Genomic DNA, 18769 nt, shown 5'->3' with positions numbered 1-18769 from the left:
GAACTTATTTTTTCGAAGCATACAGGAGAATAGGTTAGAATTGTTTAATATTCCTGTTGGTAAACATTTTCACTTTGGTATTATGCTGCATAAAGAAAAATAGGTTCCGAGTTAAAACTTAAAACTGGGAATCTCCAAGAAACACTGCAGCAATGTAGCCTAGGTGCCACACCAAGGAAGTAGTGATTTGAGGTGAGGGACATTGCAAAGACACTGAGTGGAATGCTGGAAAAAGATGTAAGCTTCTTTTTGGCACAATACATCAAATGTATGACGATGGATTAGTATTTAAGAGGCCAAGAGTACTGTCTGGTTATTGCTAAATATTTTCCCAGCTCACTTAAACGTCAGTAAAAATTAATATTCACAAGGCATTGGAAATTGTACCAAAAACCCCAGCTCTCCTGAGGTAATTCAAACCTTAACCATTAACCTTCTACAAAAGCCTGATCACTTCATCAATCGTGCTGGAAGAACATGACCATCCAGGAGAAGAGATAAAAGCAGCACATGTCACAAGATAAGACGGTAGAATGTGTTATAACATCCTTCAAGTTGTCATGCGATGGAACACCTCAAGGTCAGCCCCAATAAATTGGTTACATTTCCAGATAGTCTAAACAAACCCGGTTCCAACATCCCGTCCATCGTTGATCTACACCCTCTCCACACACATGGCGATGCCCATCCCACCCCCGATGCAGAGGGACGCCACGCCCTTCTTTCCTCCTGTCCTTTGGAGTGTGTGCAGCAGGGTGACCAGCACTCTGCAGCCAGACATGCCTATGGGATGGCCTAGAGAGATGGCTCCTCCACTCACATTCACCTGGCGAGAACAAGGGCAATGTGGAAGGTAGAATTGTGGGACAGGATTACACATACATTTAGGGCCATTTGGCAGTCGCTTTTATCCAAAGCGACTGCCGATGAGTCAGTGTGAGGCGTCTCGGTCAGAGACACCTCGACCCTCAGCTAGGGGGAGCCGGGGATCAAACTAGCGACCTTCCGGTTACCTGTTAACCCACGCTACCTCCTGAGCTACTGCTGCCCTGCAGGATCTATCATGCATCCCTCTGCCAAGAATAGTGGGGACTGCTTATAATCTAAAGATGGCTCACCTTGTCTGGATTCAGGCCTAGCTCTTTCACCACAGCGATTGACTGTGCAGCGAAAGCTTCGTTGATTTCAAAAAGGTCAACATCCTCCAGCCTCCATCCTGCTTTCTCCACCTGCACCACAATCATAAATAAATTAATGGTACAAGGAGGATAAAAGATTAATTGAATTATGCTAAACATCCTGTTCAGTTCTCACCGCTTTCCTAATGGCTGGAATGGGTCCAGTCCCCATTATCGATGGGTCGAGGCCCGCTTGAGCCCAACTGGAGATGATGGCCATGGGTTTCAGGCCCCGCTTGTCAGCCTCTGATTGGCTCATGAGGACAGTTGCTGCTGCTCCATCATTTATACCTAGCACAGAAAGAAAACATGAGCCCCACTTAACCTCCACACACCGATGGGAGCCAGCCAATTGATATTCGGCAGACAATTGGGGGACAACATGTCTGGCATGCGGCCTTGTACCTGAGGCGTTGCCGGCGGTAACGGTCCCGCTGCTGTCCCTGACGAAGCAGGCTCTCAGCTTGGACATGGCCTCCATGCTGCTGCCGTGGCGGGGAAACTCGTCTGCCTTCACCTCCACAGGACCTGAAGGAAAGATGAAGTAACCCCTATTGAACACTGTTCCAGATGGAAAAGATGAAGCATGTAAACATAGTTTAGGTTTCAGGAGAAAAACCCTTGCCTTTTCTGGATGGCACCAAGACGGAGACGATTTCTGCTTCAAAATGTCCAGCCTTCTGAGCAGCCTCGGTTTTATTCTGCGAATGAACTGCAAATCTGTCCTGCTCTTCCCGAGTAACGCTCCACTTCCCTGCGACATTCTCGGCTAGTAAGGAATAAAAAGTGCAGTTTAAGTGAAGTGTGAGTGGCAGCCTTGATGACAGAGTAGTCGGATTAATGGCAAGATCGTATCGCTGGTTGTAGTTCATTGCTGCATAGGAAAGGAAATCCATAGGACATCATGGTCCATACTGACAGCTCAGTGTTTAGTGTGTTGTTTTGGCTGTCCTCACCCGTTATGCCCATGTGGTAGCCGTGGAAGGCGTCAGTCAGGCCGTCGGCCACCATGGAGTCCTGCAGAGCTGCGTCGCCCATCTTCACCCCCGCCCTCATCTGCAGCGTGTGAGGAGCCTTAGGGAGAGACAGACCATTCATGAACTGACACCCAGGTGTGATGAACACTTTGGGTTGAGCTTATCGACGAGTGCTTCTAGAGACCCCTAGGCATTTGACATTTACATTTAGGGATTTTGCTGATGTTTTTATCCAAAGCTACTTAGGACCATTCATGCACATATTCACACACCGACGCCGTCAGTAGCAGTCAGGCTGAGGCGTCTTGCTCAGGGACACCGACACTCGGGGATCAAACTAGCAACCTTACGGTTACCATTTAACCTCCTGAGTCGTTGAGCTACTGCCGCCCCCCACTTTCAACACCTACCCTGCTCATGCTCTCCATGCCCCCCGCCACCACCACCATCGCGTCCCCGGTCTGGATGGCCTGGGCCCCGAGGCTCACGGCCTTCAGCCCCGACCCGCACACCATCTGGCAGCTCCAGGCAGGCACTGAGTACGGGATGCCTGCCTTGACGCTGGCCTGCCGCGCTGGGTTCTGCCCGTGACCTGGTTCAGGACGGGAAGGGGACATGAAAAAAGAGAAATTACTTTTGTGTACCGTTTTAGCACATGCTTTTATCCATAGCGATCTGCAGTTGTGTTCTTGTTTGGGGTGCCCAATATGTCGATTGCGATCGACTTCAAAGGTAGTGCAGATAGACGGCGTGACATTCCATGACATTTTTTTATGAATAATAAAAGATAGTATCATCCCGACTGCATTTACCACTTGATTGACAAAAACTGCAGCACAGTTTCTTCTGAAAACTGTCTTCAGTGGAGGAGGAGATTTATTTATTTAAAAAGGGACAATGCACATCCATTGACATTTTTAGTTTACACTCAAAATGTAAAGGTGCCAGAGTTAGCAAAAAAGCTAATTTTCATCCGTAGTCCCTTGGCAGGTCAACTTACTACGTCTATACTGTATAATACAGTCTCCCCTGGTGGCTGCCCTAGTTGCCCTGCCACTGCTGCTTTTCTGCTGTATAAACTCCACCAGTGGAGGAGGTGCAAGCGCATGTAATATTTTGAAAATTAGACCGGCATGTAGATAATGTTAAAAAAAATGTTCAAATTAAATAAGTTGTACTTATTTATGATATGGCAGGGGTGATAGCTGACACGTTTTTTATCTAATGTTTTTAAGGTTTGCTTATAAAGGGTTTCTATTACCCAGATTAAATCTGGCTAATTGCCACTTTTTTAACATGTTTTTAAAAGTTAAATTAGAATTTAAAATGATACCAAGGTATTTAAAATCAGACACAACCAAGAGTTTTTCGCCTTCAATACAAACATCAGCTTGCTGTGCACTAGATCTCTGAGAGAAGAACATACAGACTGTTTTTGTATGTTCAGATGTAGACATGACCTTTTTAGCCAGAAACGTGGACCAGTGCTTCAGTCAGTTTAGTTGCAGCCTGCTGTTTGCTTTTTGCATGCACATGAAGAACTGTATCATCTGCATACATTCGTATATTCACAGATGGACAGACTGAAGGTAAGTCATTAATGTACAGGCTAAACAAGATGGGGCCCAATACTGACCCCTGTGGTACACCAATATTACAGTCAAGCAGGGGCGGTTCTGGGCACGTGAACCGGGCAGCCGGTATTTTTTCATCACACGTGGGGGCGGCACGAGAACTTAGAAAGTGCTGCTTCCCCCCCCCCCTGCTCGGAGAGAGGGGGGGCCATGAGATAATCCACCCCCCCCCCCCCCCCCCTGCTCAGAGTCTTGCCCGGGGCGTAACTTGACGTAGAACCGCCACTGCAGTTAAGGTATGAGGAGTGAGAATTACCAATGCGTACACTTTGTTTCCAGGTAGATAATTTGACAGTACAAGCTGATATTGAGTTTAGGTTAAAGGTCCCATGACATGAAAATCTCAATTTATGAGGTTTTCTAACATAAATATGAGTTCCCCTAGCCTGCCTATGGTCCCCCAGTGGCTAAAACTTGGGTTTGGTGTAAAACGAGCACTAGCTGTTCTGCTCGCCTTTGAAAAAACGGAGGCTCAAGCGCGCTGATTTGGAAATCTGTGCTCATGACGTCATGAGGAATCTCAGCTCCTCCCCTTACTCTGCCTGGCCTGCCCAGAGACGTTGGCCCGCCAATGAGACTCGACCGTGCGAGCGCCACATGTGTGTGTGTGAATACACACACTGTAACGCAAGTGTTTCTTGTCGGTTCTTTGACGTGTCTTGTATTTCCACAACGAGACTGTCGTGGGGGTTATCTGAGCCATGGTTGAGAAGGAATTGGGGGAAAGGAACTTTGGTTTGACTCGCTGAAGTACATGAACTGCGACATGCCGCCGGTTGCCGCGAGGCACCATCGCCCGGCAGCGGGCAGCCGGCAGCAGGCAGCGCGCGGTTCAGTCGACTTCAGGTTGATGTGAAAGTGGAAGAACCAGAGACGTCGCAGAACCCGACAAAGTCGTTTGTGATTCATAATATCGTCTGGAGGCGCACACAATATGTTATATGATATAGATATCTATGTATTATATGATATTATTTAGATATAGAGCTCCAGGACTGTAACGCAAGTGTTGTACACTTCCTTGTTATTTGGATAACCGTTCTGCTGTTGGTGTGATGGCGCATCACGTCGGACTCTCGTCTCTGGTATTTCTACAACGAGACTCGTATTGGGGGTTATCTCAGCCAAGGTTGAGAATGAATTGGGGGGAAGGAACTTTGGCTTTGACTCCCTCAAGACCATGAACCACGACAAGGAGGAGAAAGGGATCTTTGCCGGGCAGCGCTTATGCACCTCCGCCTCCGGCGGTGGTCCCTCAGCGGGGCTCAAGCGGGAGACATTCGCCGCCAACAATCCCTTTCTCCTCCATGTCGTGGTTCATGTTCTTGAGGGAGTCAAAGCCAAAGTTTCTTCCCCCCAATTCATTCATTCGTGTTATGCGCCATCACACCAACAGCAGAACGGTTATCCAAATAACAAGGAAGTGTACAACACTTGCGTTACAGTCCTGGAGCTCTATATCTAAATAATATCATATAATACATAGATATCTATATCTATAACATATTGTGTGCGCCTCCAGACGATATTATGAATCACAAACGACTTTGTCGGGTTCTGCGACGTCTCTGGTTCTTCCACTTTCACATCAACCTGAAGTCGACTGAACCGCGCGCTGCCTGCTGCCGGCTGCCCGCTGCCGGGCGATAGTGCCTCGCGGCAACCGGCGGCATGTCGCAGTTCATGTACTTCAGCGAGTCAAACCAAAGTTCCTTTCCCCCAATTCCTTCTCAACCATGGCTCAGATAACCCCCACGACAGTCTCGTTGTGGAAATACAAGACAAGTCAAAGAACCAACAAGAAACACTTGCGTTACAGTGTGTGTATTCACATTGATGTGGACGTTGAAGAACCAGGAACGTCGGAGAACCCAACGCGGTCGTTTGAGATTCATAATATCGGCTCACACAGCTTTTGGCCGTGATAATATATATTATATGATCTAGATATCTGTGTAGGCTATATGATAATATTTAGATATAGAGCTCCAGGACTCCCGTGTGTTCTAGAATATTTACAGAACACGGCTAAAGGCTGTGTGCGGCTCGCCATTGCGATACATCCACTGTAAACAGAGCGCATGGTGGCTGCAAGCTGCTCAGGGCCACACCCCCACCTTCCTCCTCGACACGCCCACCGAAACAGCGCATTTGGGGGAAGCTCAATGTGCGACTGGCTCGGAGTGGCTGTAACTCTGCACCACGGCTGAATTTAGGGAACGTCTTTGAATACTGTGTTAGTTGCCCACTAATACCTATATTAAAGAATACATAAAATAGCATGTCATGGGACCTTTAAGGAAAAAGTTTAGTGTTGGTGTTGCAGACAATGGAGATTGACTCTAGAGCCTCTGGGCTGGGAGTCCGGCCCTCGCCCCACCGTCTGCCCCGCCCACCCCAGGATTACCCTATCTAGAACTATGCCATTTATCTGTGTGATGTCGTCAGCCCTACCTGCTGTTAGCACATGTCCCATGATAACCTCTGAGACCTCCTCGGGCCTCAGCCCAGCCCTCGTCAGGACATCCTTGATCACCACGGAGCACAGGTCAGGCAGAGGCACCGTGGACAGGGCACCGTTGAAGGAGCCTTAGCCAAGAAAAGAAAAGCTTTTGTTATTTATTTTATCCTTAAACGGTCCTAATCTTTTAGTAAACTCAAGAGAGCACAATGACTCAATCAACAATCAAAAGGGACCGTTAACAAAACGATTGTGGTTATAATTAACAATTAAGTTATCATAAAATAATAATACAGTAAAACGGAAGTATGGTAAATAGTTATATAAATTGAACAGCTATAACCAATAGATTAAAGTGAATGCATAAAATAAGTAACGAGTTTTACATGTTGTTACACTGCCAATAGAACTATTAGGACCGGTCGCACTACAGCGTCTCAACCAATCACTGTCCTGACAGCTATCAGTACAGGCTGAGAGGCCAATCAGCGGACCGCAGGAGCGAACACGATCTAACTAAACACGTAGAAATATCACTAATTTAAACAAAATGCCGAATTGACTGCTAATAGTTAGAGTATTTCATTTGATACGCAATTTGACTGTCAAATACAACGAAACAAACGTCAGAAGGGCAATATTGTATTAACAGACGGATACAAATAATTATTACGATGAACGAAACTCCGTTCAATAATGTGATATTGTACTGTACCAATTGCCGTCCTTGCAGCGGAGACTATGACAACCGTTTCAGGATTCATTTTAAAAAGATGCGTTGGGCTGCTTCCGCTTAGGGCTGTTGCTCGGTTCTTCTCCGGTGGGACTGGATGGTGCGCTGAAGGCTGTGGAATGAACGAAGCGCCCCACCTCAATTAAAGTGACACAATGCAGCACTGTAGGAAGCAGCGCCCCTGTGCGACCTGGAAGACCTTCCCCCGCAAGACGTGCGTCATTGGCAAAGCCCAGAGCCCTGGGAAAGCCTCACTTATACAACATCCCTGGAGAGGAATCACAAGGAGAGGATGGTGACATCGGGCTTGGAACGAACAACAAGCCCTGGAGTCTTGTTTGTCATGATGGTGGTTAAACTGCCCTGTACCACAATAGTTGAACATAACCCCCCCCGTCTCTACCAGAGTAAGAGTGTATAATGGCCTTGTGTCCTTTATAGGTTGTTTTTTTTAACAAATTATTCTTCACAATACTATTAAAAGTATTTATTGATATTTGGTCAATACATGAAAAGGATTGAAGTCAGAATAATATGAACAAGGTACTTTGCATATAAACTAACACACAAGTCAAACAGAATCTATTCAACAGGAAACTCCTTAAAAAAAAAAAAAAAAAAAAGAACAAACATCTTAAAAAAAAGAAAAAATTAACTTTGCAAAGTTACTGTGATTTAGTGAAATGGTCACTTGCAGACTTATTAACAATGGGTTACGCCGTTTAGATTTTCAGATAAGCATATGCATTTTCAGATAATCAAGCAATAGAGGAAAAAAATAAAATCTAACCTTGAACATACACCTGCTCAAATTGAGTTGACCAACATTACCATATCATGTAACATTCCTGCTGAACAACCAAAACAGGGCAGAGGCCTCACTAAAGAAGAGGAGCGGGTGCAAACGGAGTCGTTTCCTGGACAACAGCACTGTTACATACTAAGCCTTTGTGATCATGTTTTGTATTAAAAAAAGAAAAGAAATAAGGACCTTAAGATGTGTATACAAAGTACATACTGAACATTACAAAACCGCACCGCTGCCCGCGCCCGCGCCCAGGCCGTTCTGAGCGTGCCGCGACCCCGCAGTCCTGCTCCCCTTGACCACCGGCGCAGCCTTGTCCTCCTGCGGGTCCGTGTTGGAGTCCGTGTCGTTCGAGTGCTGGGTCAGGGACGTCTCGCTGCCCGTCGGCGAGTCCACGCTCTCGTACCCGGCGCTTAGCTGGCTGCCGAACCCGCCCGCCCGTCCTCCTCCCGCCTGGCTCCCGGGGGCGTCTTCTGAGCGCCGCGGCCGCTTGGCCTCGCTCTCGCCGGGGCTGGAGGCGGCGGGGGACATGGGGAAGTCCTCCTCCGTGCTGCTGACCTCGCGGTACAGGCTGGGCGTGGCCGTGTCGCTGCGCTGGGAGGAGTTGCCGTTGCTGGGTCCGTTGGAGACTCGGCCCCCATAGTCTTTGCCCAGGGAATCGGAGGGTGTGGCGGGCTGCTGGCCAGAGTTCTCTGCGGAGGAGTGGGAGGCGCAGGGGGACAGCCTGCTAGGGGCGGCGGCGGCGGCGGCCGGGGCGCCGGCTGACAGCTGCTGCCGGGCCTCCTTTAGCTGTTGCTGCAGCACCAGGATGGTGCTCTGCATGCCCTCCACCTCCTCATCCAGCTGGATGATAAAGTCATTCAGCTCTGGAGAGGAAGGAGGCCATACAAGGAACAAAGTCAGAAGTCTCATAGCTGATTAAAATAACATTATACACAAAAAAAGAGGAACAGAAAATGTGCAAGAAGGAAGGGAGCGTTTGCCAAAGCGAGCCTCTTACCGTCTTGGCTGCCCTTGAGCTCCTCGCTGTACTTCTTCTGCAGGGCCAGCTCAGCCTCCAGCTGGGCGATGCGTCCCTGTGAGAGCTGGCGGCCCAGCTCCTGGTTCTCCTGGATCAGCATTCGACACTTGGCCATCAGCTTCTTGCCCGTCTGGCTGCAAGGGAGATAAGTCTCACATCACACAGTGAACCAGCAGACAGAGCGTGTCCAGGGGTGAAAGAGTAGGAGGCCCTACCGCCTCCCAATGACTGGGCCTATCCACCAATCCTAATCTAATGAGAACCACCTTAAAGAGTGTTCATCCAAGACTAGACAGGGTACACCGACCTACTATAGAAAAGGTAAATACCATTTTGCACCAAGCAAAACCAGAAATTATTTGCCAATTTGTTCAGATCCTAGTGTATTCCGTCCGACTAGGTTTAAAAATAGATTCATAAGGATTACCACGGTAAAACTGAAATTAACAAACTAGGTAACCGGTTAAATATGCTACCACAGACCCTTAATAAATAAACGTGGCCCACATCTCTAATATGTACAAGTACAGTGTGAGTAGGTCGGAGCATCCTAGTACGGGATCTTTAAGCAATTCAGCCACAAAACCCTCAAAGTAAACACTGGCTGGAGTACTGCATTCAGATGAGTATAAAATAGCTTTGGAAGCACCAATAATTACAAAACACAAAGTACAAGCTATACTTTGAAAGACACACCCTGGGCTCACGGACAGGATGAACACAGCAGAGCCCCACAGTGACTTAAAGGATAACGAATCAACCCTGAACTGCAATAACGATCAACAGAAAACAGAAAAAATCATGAGCACTAAGAACTACCAACGCCATCTCACATTTCGCCCAATGGCAGAGTTAACATGGCCAGTCTACTAGCATAGTGATGTGCACTATGTGCTAAAATGGTTTTGCAGACAAAGCTGAAAAGTAAGGATCTCATGTTAGGGCTTTCAAAACATGCATGTGGCCATATTTTCTAGAAAATATGCTAGGCATCAATAAAAATTATATTTCTCTTGAAGTATAGAAGGGATCTTTTCCAGTGTATATCGTTAACTTATCACACTAAAGGTCATATTAAAACCTAGTCATGTTTGTTTGAGTGCATTAACATTACATTCACATTCTATGACCTATAAGACAAATGTTTTAAATATCTGTTTTTAAATTTAAAGTACATTCCTGATGGATTACCACATTGGTGAGAATGAAAACTAGATGGGGCTGCTCGTTACGATTGAGGGGTGGATGTGACGTCAATCACAAAAATATACAGATGTATACAATTAATACATTGGCACCAACTTGAAACATTGCTTAGTTAAGACATTTGCATTTAACAAGAGCACTCGCACCCTCAGCAGTGTCCCATTGAACGCTTGGCGAGGCGAGACCTCATGAAGCTTCATTCATTACATCTTCTACCACTTTTACATTGCAGTCAGTAAGAGCAGAGAAATGCTTTCGTGCCAATTGATCTAGATTGTTCACACACTGCAGTGAGTGCAGAGGGGCTTTAGGGAATAGAGAGAAAAAGGAAATGAACAGCAACATCAACAACAACATCAACAAAAGAATAAGTCACAAAGAAAACATGGAAATACACTCTACCCGTGTGTCGGCCTGTGTTCAGAGACACAGGCGGTCGGACCGTCGGGACTCAACCATAGTCCCTTCAGGACTGGGGGTCTGGCTCCGCCTCCACAGTCTTAAGCATTCTATTGGCTCCTCCCCAACAGTCTCATATCATCACTACCGGCTCATCCCCCAAAGTCTCACAGAACTCATCCTAAAACCTTTTTGTTATTGCAAATTATTGCAATGTACTCTAAACTGTGTCCCAGAATGTCGTTTTAAAAAGGTTCTCAGGCAACCTGTCCCACAGTCTTTTACAAAGTGGTACGGGGACGGTCTGTCAAGAGTTCAACTGCTGATTTAGGCCTAGAAAAGCCGCTTGCTTCAGCCAGGATTCCCTCCCCCAAGACTGACTCAATCTCCACCACAACTCCATCTATATTAAAGTCAACTGTCTGGTCTGGGTTTGGGGGCATATCCATGTTGGAAGTGAGGGACCACCTCTTCACAACAAACAGTCCCGACTCCTGCAGGCCCTTGGGTGGTGAGGGGTTAACGGGGGTGGGGAGGGGGAAGAGATCTGAAAACACAAGTGTCACCTGACCATACCGTCTTTTTTCCAAGTTACATTATGTGATGTGTAGCTGGCACAGTGCAAGAGTACATAGAAAAACCCAACATGGCAGTTTGTTTCTGCAGTGTCTGGCTTTCAGTAAGAGTCTGAGTCTCGTGGGGAGTACCTCTGCCTCCCCTCCACCTTTAGTCCCTGCATGCCTGCAGTGAGAGTGGGGTCGTGAGGAGGTCTTGACTTTTGTTTTTGGGAGGGGAGTTATTTTTTGTTTTTTTGATTGCCTTTACCTATCAGGTGTAAATTTCCAGGCACTCAGTTCATTTTGGGCCTGCTCCAGTTTGTCTTTAGTCTGTTCCAGTTCGCCCTTCATTTTGAGGAAAAACAAGTTGATGGCCGGATCCACCATGGACGTTCGCAACTGGGCGACGCTGGGCTGCTGGACTTGCTTGAGGTACTGGATCTGGGTCTGAAGGGACGAGAAAAGGGCCGTCAGTACAAACACAATACAAGACTACACACTCTGCAGTAACATATCCAGTCTCTCGTCCTATTCTTTTTAACCAAACAGCATCTAAAAGCCACATCTTATTCGCCATTTGAGTTTAACAAGGTTATCCAACAGTGTTTCAAGCCAGGATCACAAATTAGAGATAAACGACATGTCATACACCATAGACCACAGATACACCATTTCATCCACAATGCAACAGGCATTCCATTTTCATGAAAGCAACCATCATTTAACGAAAGTATAAAAACTGCTCTCCGAGGAAAATTGGAGGCCCAAACTAAATCTGCTGCCAAGAAGGAAGATTATACTTAGAAATCAATAACATCTAAAAGAACAACATTTGACAACACCTCCAAAGACAGTAGATGGGCACCAATACCTCCATTACTCAGAAGCTAAATTCACAATAGGGTTTCACTCCCCCTCATCCATCATCTTTTCAGAGCAGACAATGCTAACTAATGCATTACCATGCAATAAAGAAGATATAAAACAATAGGATTTTAATAATAGTTCCATAGTGATAGCAAAAGGTACATCCACAAACTGCAAGGTAGAATACCCGCTTTTTAGTAGTTCATTTCTGCTGTGTAATAGGCATGACTGGCTTCAGCAAACCACAGGTGTAGGTCCTCTATAGGGACACCAGATGCTTTAATAAGCGGCACAAAGGTCAGATGGAGAAGCACATACCGTGCATTCTTGCATCTCCTGCTCCTTCGTGGCAAGTCTCATGACCAGGATGTTCTCCCGGCGTGCAGACTCCTGCTGCTGCTGCTTCAGCTTCTCCTCAGACTCCTTCAGCCCCGTCACATCGTTGGCTATGACGGTGGACAGAGGAAATAAGATGCATTAGAATATGGAAGCTATTGGTGTGTAATGCATTACGGTCACAGATATTTACCATTTAATCAGGGGGGGTTGCAGCATAGCGTACAGGGAATAGTTTGAGTTTAATTAAAAAGTATGGTACTCACAACTCAAGTCTGCATATTTTGCCTCGAGGACCTGGACATAGGTTTCATGTTGTTTCCACCTAATGAAAAGATAAAACGTTTGAACCAAGTGTTAAACAGACGAAAGCTTCGTCACCAAATTAGCTCACAGCCCAGCAGTGTTCAGTTGACCTACCTGACACACAGTTCCTCCCTGGTCAGGGTCTTCATGTCGGATTCACTGAGGCGAACCTAGACGAAGAGAAATCCAATGCATCAATGAAGAGGCCCTCCATAGCACACGTTACTGGGTTTGTAGGCCGGGTTTTAATCTTTGAAGCGCATTAAACCACTCACCTTCTTCGGAAGAGGCTCCTCGGTCATTCTGAACTCTGCAACACATAAAAGTAGAAATTAATCACAACCGAGTGGGTGAGCTCACGTTATGACGCTAAGCTCGGGTCTAAGGACTCCGACACGTTGTTTACGTGGTCGTTACGGCGGACAAGACACCCTGTCACATAGTGGTGAGAAGTCTTGAACACAAATTATTATCTATACATATTTAAATAAATAGCAAATATCGGAGGTATAGCAGTAAATACAAAAAAATGCAGTGACGTGCCTTGATGGACTGGACAGGCATCTGCGCTAAGGCGCGTGCGTGCAGCGCACAGGAGCACCAAATGTAAAAACGTGAACTCCCAAATACGTACGAACTATATATTTAAACTCAAGTTCAACACAATTCGCGTACCGTATAGCTTAACAAGTTGGTCAGTGTTCAAGCCGAACAGCGTGTAAATACTGGCTCCGTTTCGGCTTCTTGTTATCACAAAATGGCGGTGAAGGAAGAGGCTCCCTCCCTGGCGCTCCTTTTCCGGAGCCTAGCGGACTGCTGCTAAGCAGACTAAAGCTCCACTTACCCGCTCAGTTTCCTACAGATCCGCACACTCGGGTCCAATAATCGACGATCAACAAACGCAAAGTACGGCCTCCGTGTTGGTTCTGGTGATGCTAGTTGTAATATCCGTGTTTCGATACATTCGCCATCATAATTAGCACGAAAAATATATGGCGGCAGCCGCAGAAAGCCCGATGCGCCGTCGCCGTCCTTCGCCCTCACTGGTCCGCGCTCGCAGGGTTGCCATATTGGGCCATATTTCCCGCCCAATCTGGCAACACTGGTTTTAGCGGAATTATCAATTTTCACGAGGAAGGGGTGGATAGTCTGACTCAAATATATGTGTACTTAAAAAAACCCAAAAAAAACCTTTACCTCTGATAAGTAGCTGCTGGAGGCTATTCTCCAGCAGGCTTCCAAATGAGCATCAGTCATGGTGGAATGGTATTTGATATACTTAATAATCTTCATGTGGGAAAAGGCTATAATAATAATATAGAAGAGCCAAATAATGCAGTCAAGGAGGTAGAACATTTCCTCATGTTTGGATACTTTATCTTTGTGAGTAAGTTCAGAAGTTTCCCATGAGCCCTGGATTTAAGCTTAATATTAGTTTGTAATGCCAAAATCTCATCCTCCAGCAAGCGTTGCCAGATTGGTCGGAAAATATGGCCCAATCTGGCAATACTGGCTGCAGCCCGCTGCAGTCGACGCTCACGTGATAACTCTGTGTTTGAGTTTCTGCATTTCATAGGATTAACGAGGTTACGTAATAAGTTATTTTTTGTCATGTTATATCCACATTACCAGTAAGAAACACCGCCTAAATGTTTAAACCAGAAACCAATTTACCCAAAAAATCATTGATATTGGTATTATGAACAATGCGACAAAATAAAAAAAATCAACAAATTAATAATCACATCGCTGTATCGAATATCCCTTTCATAGACTGTGCATTTTAAATATGTTTTGCGAGAATAGAATCAGAGGTAAAGTGTAAAAAAAATAATGATCGACAGACTTGTCCACCCCTTCCTCGTGATAATGGTTCAGTCTGCTAAAGGGACGTAACATTTCCAAGGGCAGACGGTAAGACTGAACTTGTGCCTCCAGCGCTGAGGAGTCTGAACACTGGGATCATGCTCAGCAGGGTGGGACAAATACACAGGTAAAGCTAGTATCAGAGTCGGGTGTAACGCACATGTTGTTAAGGAGCATTGGTCAATCCAGAAGAATTTATTTGTAGCTGTTCGTGACTTTAAGAAAGACAAGATACTAGGCTAGCTGGCCTGCACGCTATGGTAGCCTAGCATCACAGATAGGTTAGCTTGTGATCATTCAAATGCCTTTTGACAACTTTCAAACGTGTCCCTCTACTGGAGAAGTAATACATACGGAGCACGTAAATGGTCAGGGTTGGATTCGATGAGATGACAATGACTTCAACAATATAGGACACTTGGGAGTCCCAGTCCAAGCATGTTAACTGCAGATACCAAACATACGCAGTTGGAACATAATATAAATATGTGGAAATGTAACGTTACCTTAAAAAAAGGTATAACTGGAATTTCTTATGTACTGAAATATTATGTTTTCCCTCCTTACACTCTTTCTCTATTGGAAATCTCTTTAAGGGGCTTCATTTTCTATTCTTAAACTAACCGTATCCCTTGCAAACCATTTAAAAATACAAATGTTTCCTATAGATACTTAAATGCCCAATGAAATATTATTTTCTCTTTTCTATATTGTTGGTTCATAGACTTATTCCGTTGCAGATGTTGCTACAGATCATACAATGTTTCTACTAATCTATTGGGTTTTAGGTGCACAGCCACCGTCAGCAAAGCTGTGGGACAGGTGTTGTCTGTCAGACAGAAGCACGCGCTGCCTGATCTGACCTATGACTATGCTGCCCTGGAGCCCCACGTCAGCGCAGAGATAATGCAGCTGCACCACAGCAAGCATCACGCCACCTATGTCAACAACCTCAACATTACGGAGGAGAAGTACCAGGAAGCTCTTGCAAAGGGTATTTAACTTTGTCGCTTGATGTTCATCCTCATCTGCAACCATTTATCTGTAGTCGGGTCGCAGGGGCAGCAGCTCTAGTAGGGGGCCCAAGACCTCTCTTTCCCCGGCCACATTGACCAGCTCTGACGGGGGAAACCGAGGCGTTTCCCCGCCAGTGTTGAGACATAATCTCTACCTAGTCGTGGGTCTTTCCTGAGGTCTCCTCCCTACTGGATGTTCCTGGAACACCTCCCTAGGGAGGTGCCTAGTGGGCATCCTTACGAAATACTCAAACCATGTTCAAGTACTATTAAGTCATTAAGGGGTGTTTCAAACCAGTGGCAAGAATATGGACGGGTGTTACAGTAATGCATGATACATTTGATCATCAAATTTATGTGTAGGAGTTCTATGCATGTTTTAGCATTATGAATAGATGATTGATCTCTTCATTTGTTTTATTCAGGAGATGTGACCGCCCAGGTGGCCCTGCAGCCGGCCTTGAGGTTCAATGGAGGAGGCCACATCAATCACAGCATCTTCTGGACAAACCTCTCTCCCAACGGTGGGGGGGAGCCACAAGGTGAGGGAGGATAACTGTCTCATTTCTTGATGGTCTAGCGATTTGAGACAATTTGGACTTTATTCTTTTGAAACTGAAACAATGACTTTCAAGTAGAACTCTTGATATTATGAACATGATGTGTGACAGTGTGGGGTAATTGCATGGTTCTGTCCTGTATAAAAGCACCCAGAGTGTGGATTCAAATGATAAATACTGTCATGTTTGCCATGTCGTTCCCCATCGACCATCATCTCGTGCCCTAAGGTGAGCTGCTGGCGGCCATCCAGGGGGACTTCGGCTCTTTCCAGAAGCTGAAGGAGAAGATGTCTGCGGCCACAGTGGCCGTGCAGGGGTCGGGCTGGGGCTGGCTGGGCTACGACAAGGAGGGCGGCCATCTGCGCGTGGCCGCCTGCGCCAACCAGGACCCTCTGCAAGGGACCACAGGTGAGCTCTCCAAATGGCGACTTTCACACAGTACTGAACCATTACGCATGCCTCCTTAGCTTCCTGCGTTATTGTTATTGAATATACTACAAGTTAAATTGAGAACTAACTTTTGGAAATGTATTTACCATCCACTTTCTGGATCACAATCTGGCCATATAAAAAAACAAATGATTGAAAAATACCCTCTTTTTTTTTTTTGTACATCAGCTCCACTGTTTTCTAAAATGTACTTATCTTTTAGCAAATACATTTTTTTAACTACCTTAGTGGAAGACGCTACCGGCTAAGCAATTGTTGAATGTGCAACCCTGAATTTTAATTTATACTTTAATCTATGCATGTAAACATGATGCGTTGCACTGCAGTTGTGTAGTGAAAGCACTATATAGAGCAGATCTGCTTGGTTGATCTTCATAGCATTTCTTCTCCGTGATTGCCTAGGTCTCATTCCCCTGCTTGGTATTGACGTGTGGGAGCATGCCTACTACCTCCAGTACAAGAACGTGCGGCCCGACTACGTAAAGGCCATCTGGAATGTCATCAACTGGGAGAATGTCGGCGAGCGTCTCCAGACTGCTAAAAAGTAGCCCTCCCCACCAACCCCCTACCCTCCCTGACCGCCCCCCCCACCTTGGGGGAACTAGGTCAGTTGGAACTCAAACTGAGGGAGGGCTTGGAACCAGGCTACTGAAACGCTAAACGCACAATGTAAAGCGAATTAATGTTGACCGTATAGAACAACACAATCCCACAAAATTGAAGGCATTTGACATACGTTCCAGGTTTACCGAAGACGCATAAGTCATTAGGCTGGCTGTAGGATTTGTACACCAATAGCACTTGCCATATTTCTACATGTTGGAAAACCGAAACACAAACATGTATAGCCCAGTCAGTTCTTTTGTGGTTGTCTCAACTTGTTGCACTTAAAATCCTATTATTTGATTCAGCTTTTGATGTAATATAATAAAGATATAGGAATTGAAATAAGGTCTGCTCTCTGTGTCATTTCATTATTGTTATGATTATAAATACTACTTAAGAATTTTGATAATGTTGGACTTTTGAATGTCTTTTCTAATACCCAAAGGCAAGATATATAACAAGAAGATGTATATAAAAAAATGCTGACTACTCCTTCATCTCATCTTCATTGTTTGAAGGCTTCTTTCTGCACCAAATGAGAGCGTCTAATGTAAATGTGGATATCAGCAATGCTGATTTAGAAATGGGCACGAGAGAATTATCATTAACCGATAAACAATACCATTCAAAAGTCACCCAGACAATTTCATGTTTTCCTTCAAAACATGACTAATCAATCAATAGCTTTTTAAAACTGTTAGCTAAACAATATACCATTAGAACACAGGAGTGATGGTTGCTGGAAATGGGCCTCTGTACACCTATGGAGATATCTCATTAAAGATAAACTGTTTCAAACTAGAATAGTTGACCACATTAACAATGTCTAGACTGTTTTTCTGAGGAATTTAATGTCATCTTCAATGAAAAAATAGTGCTTTTCTAAAAAATATAAGGACATTTCATTTACCCCAAACTTCACTCCAATATGAAGCTGTCATACAACAGTAACAGTATGACCCCCAGGTGGCAGTGTTCTCCAATGTTTTTATCTCACTCTTCATTTGGTTGAAGTCATCCTCCAATAATTTTAGATTCTGATATCTAAATTACCTGGAATTCTAAAACAAAGACCTTTCTGTCCAATTGAAGGAAATTGTCTTAATTGTTAAATATATAGGGTGCTCAGTGTACATTGACATGACTCCTTTGAAGAGGATGATGCTGTTGAACGTTTTTCAGTAGCAATTGTCCCCTTTTAAAGGCACCCAGTGCAACTTTATGTAAACATTCAATGAAAAATAAACATTCAATTTCTAGTCTTTTTTACACGTAGTAAGTTTCAATAACTCCATACCATTACATATCGACATTCAAGGAGCAAAGATGAGACGTCGTTGTGTGGTGAGAACTGATAGAAAATCGTAAACAACAACAATCGCCGGTGGGGAGAAGCCATTTTTCCATTGACTGGAAGCCTGCTTTATTTATTGTAGGTTACAAAAAATAAAGAAAATGGCGGCATTGTTGTTGTTATCGATTTTCTATCAGTTCTCGCCACACAACGACGTCTCATCTTTGCTGCTTGAATGTCGGTATGTAATGGTATGGAGTTATTGAAACTTACTACGTGTAAAAAAGACTAGAAATTGAATGTTTATTTTTAAGCCTCGAAAGTTGCACTGGGTGCCTTTAAGGACGTCTTTGGACACATACCGAGACTTTATGTGAACTAAATGTCAACTGAAATGTGACACTGCACAGAGAGGAAATTGAAATTAGCAAAAATGTGAAGTTCCAACCTTTATCCAATTGAGTTACAGTCAGACATCTGTCCATTCAATGTATTTG

The 18769-nt window shown here is 45.1% G+C and overlaps 3 protein-coding genes across 5 annotated transcripts; 1 reads left to right on the top strand and 2 right to left on the bottom strand.

The window, feature by feature from the left end:
• Positions 1-30: 30 nt before the first annotated feature.
• On the bottom strand, positions 31-7129 carry acat2 (acetyl-CoA acetyltransferase 2). Its single transcript, XM_060041029.1, has 9 exons — positions 6966-7129; positions 6244-6378; positions 2566-2747; positions 2135-2252; positions 1804-1947; positions 1584-1706; positions 1315-1469; positions 1119-1229; positions 31-826 (listed from the first exon to the last, which is right to left on the bottom strand). Exons 1-9 carry the CDS (start codon positions 7012-7014, stop codon positions 656-658), a joined length of 1188 nt encoding a protein of 395 aa, XP_059897012.1. The 5' UTR covers positions 7015-7129; the 3' UTR covers positions 31-655.
• Positions 7130-7455: 326 nt separating this feature from the next.
• On the bottom strand, positions 7456-13569 carry wtap (WT1 associated protein). 3 transcript variants are annotated; one of them, XM_060041037.1, is made up of 8 exons: positions 13325-13569; positions 12756-12790; positions 12595-12650; positions 12441-12499; positions 12157-12284; positions 11240-11418; positions 8789-8943; positions 7456-8654 (listed from the first exon to the last, which is right to left on the bottom strand). In XM_060041037.1, the coding sequence occupies exons 2-8, from the start codon at positions 12780-12782 to the stop codon at positions 8008-8010; spliced, it is 1251 nt and encodes a 416-aa protein (XP_059897020.1). In that variant the 5' UTR covers positions 12783-12790; positions 13325-13569; the 3' UTR covers positions 7456-8007. The 3 variants fall into 3 exon arrangements, with proteins under 3 accessions (XP_059897020.1, XP_059897019.1, XP_059897021.1); XM_060041036.1 differs by having other exon boundaries at positions 13156-13548; XM_060041038.1 differs by lacking the exon at positions 13325-13569 and adding an exon at positions 13024-13154.
• A 750-nt stretch (positions 13570-14319) lies between these two features.
• On the top strand, positions 14320-17323 carry sod2 (superoxide dismutase 2, mitochondrial). Its single transcript, XM_060041039.1, has 5 exons — positions 14320-14473; positions 15135-15340; positions 15788-15904; positions 16151-16330; positions 16775-17323. The coding sequence occupies exons 1-5, from the start codon at positions 14445-14447 to the stop codon at positions 16918-16920; spliced, it is 678 nt and encodes a 225-aa protein (XP_059897022.1). The 5' UTR covers positions 14320-14444; the 3' UTR covers positions 16921-17323.
• The last annotated feature ends 1446 nt before the right edge of the window (positions 17324-18769 follow it).

This window comes from Gadus macrocephalus, chromosome 21 (genome assembly GCF_031168955.1).
Source record: "Gadus macrocephalus chromosome 21, ASM3116895v1".
Lineage (NCBI taxonomy): Eukaryota > Metazoa > Chordata > Actinopteri > Gadiformes > Gadidae > Gadus > Gadus macrocephalus.
Note: the sequence above shows the minus strand (reverse complement) of the source record. Positions and strands in the feature narration are given on the sequence as shown.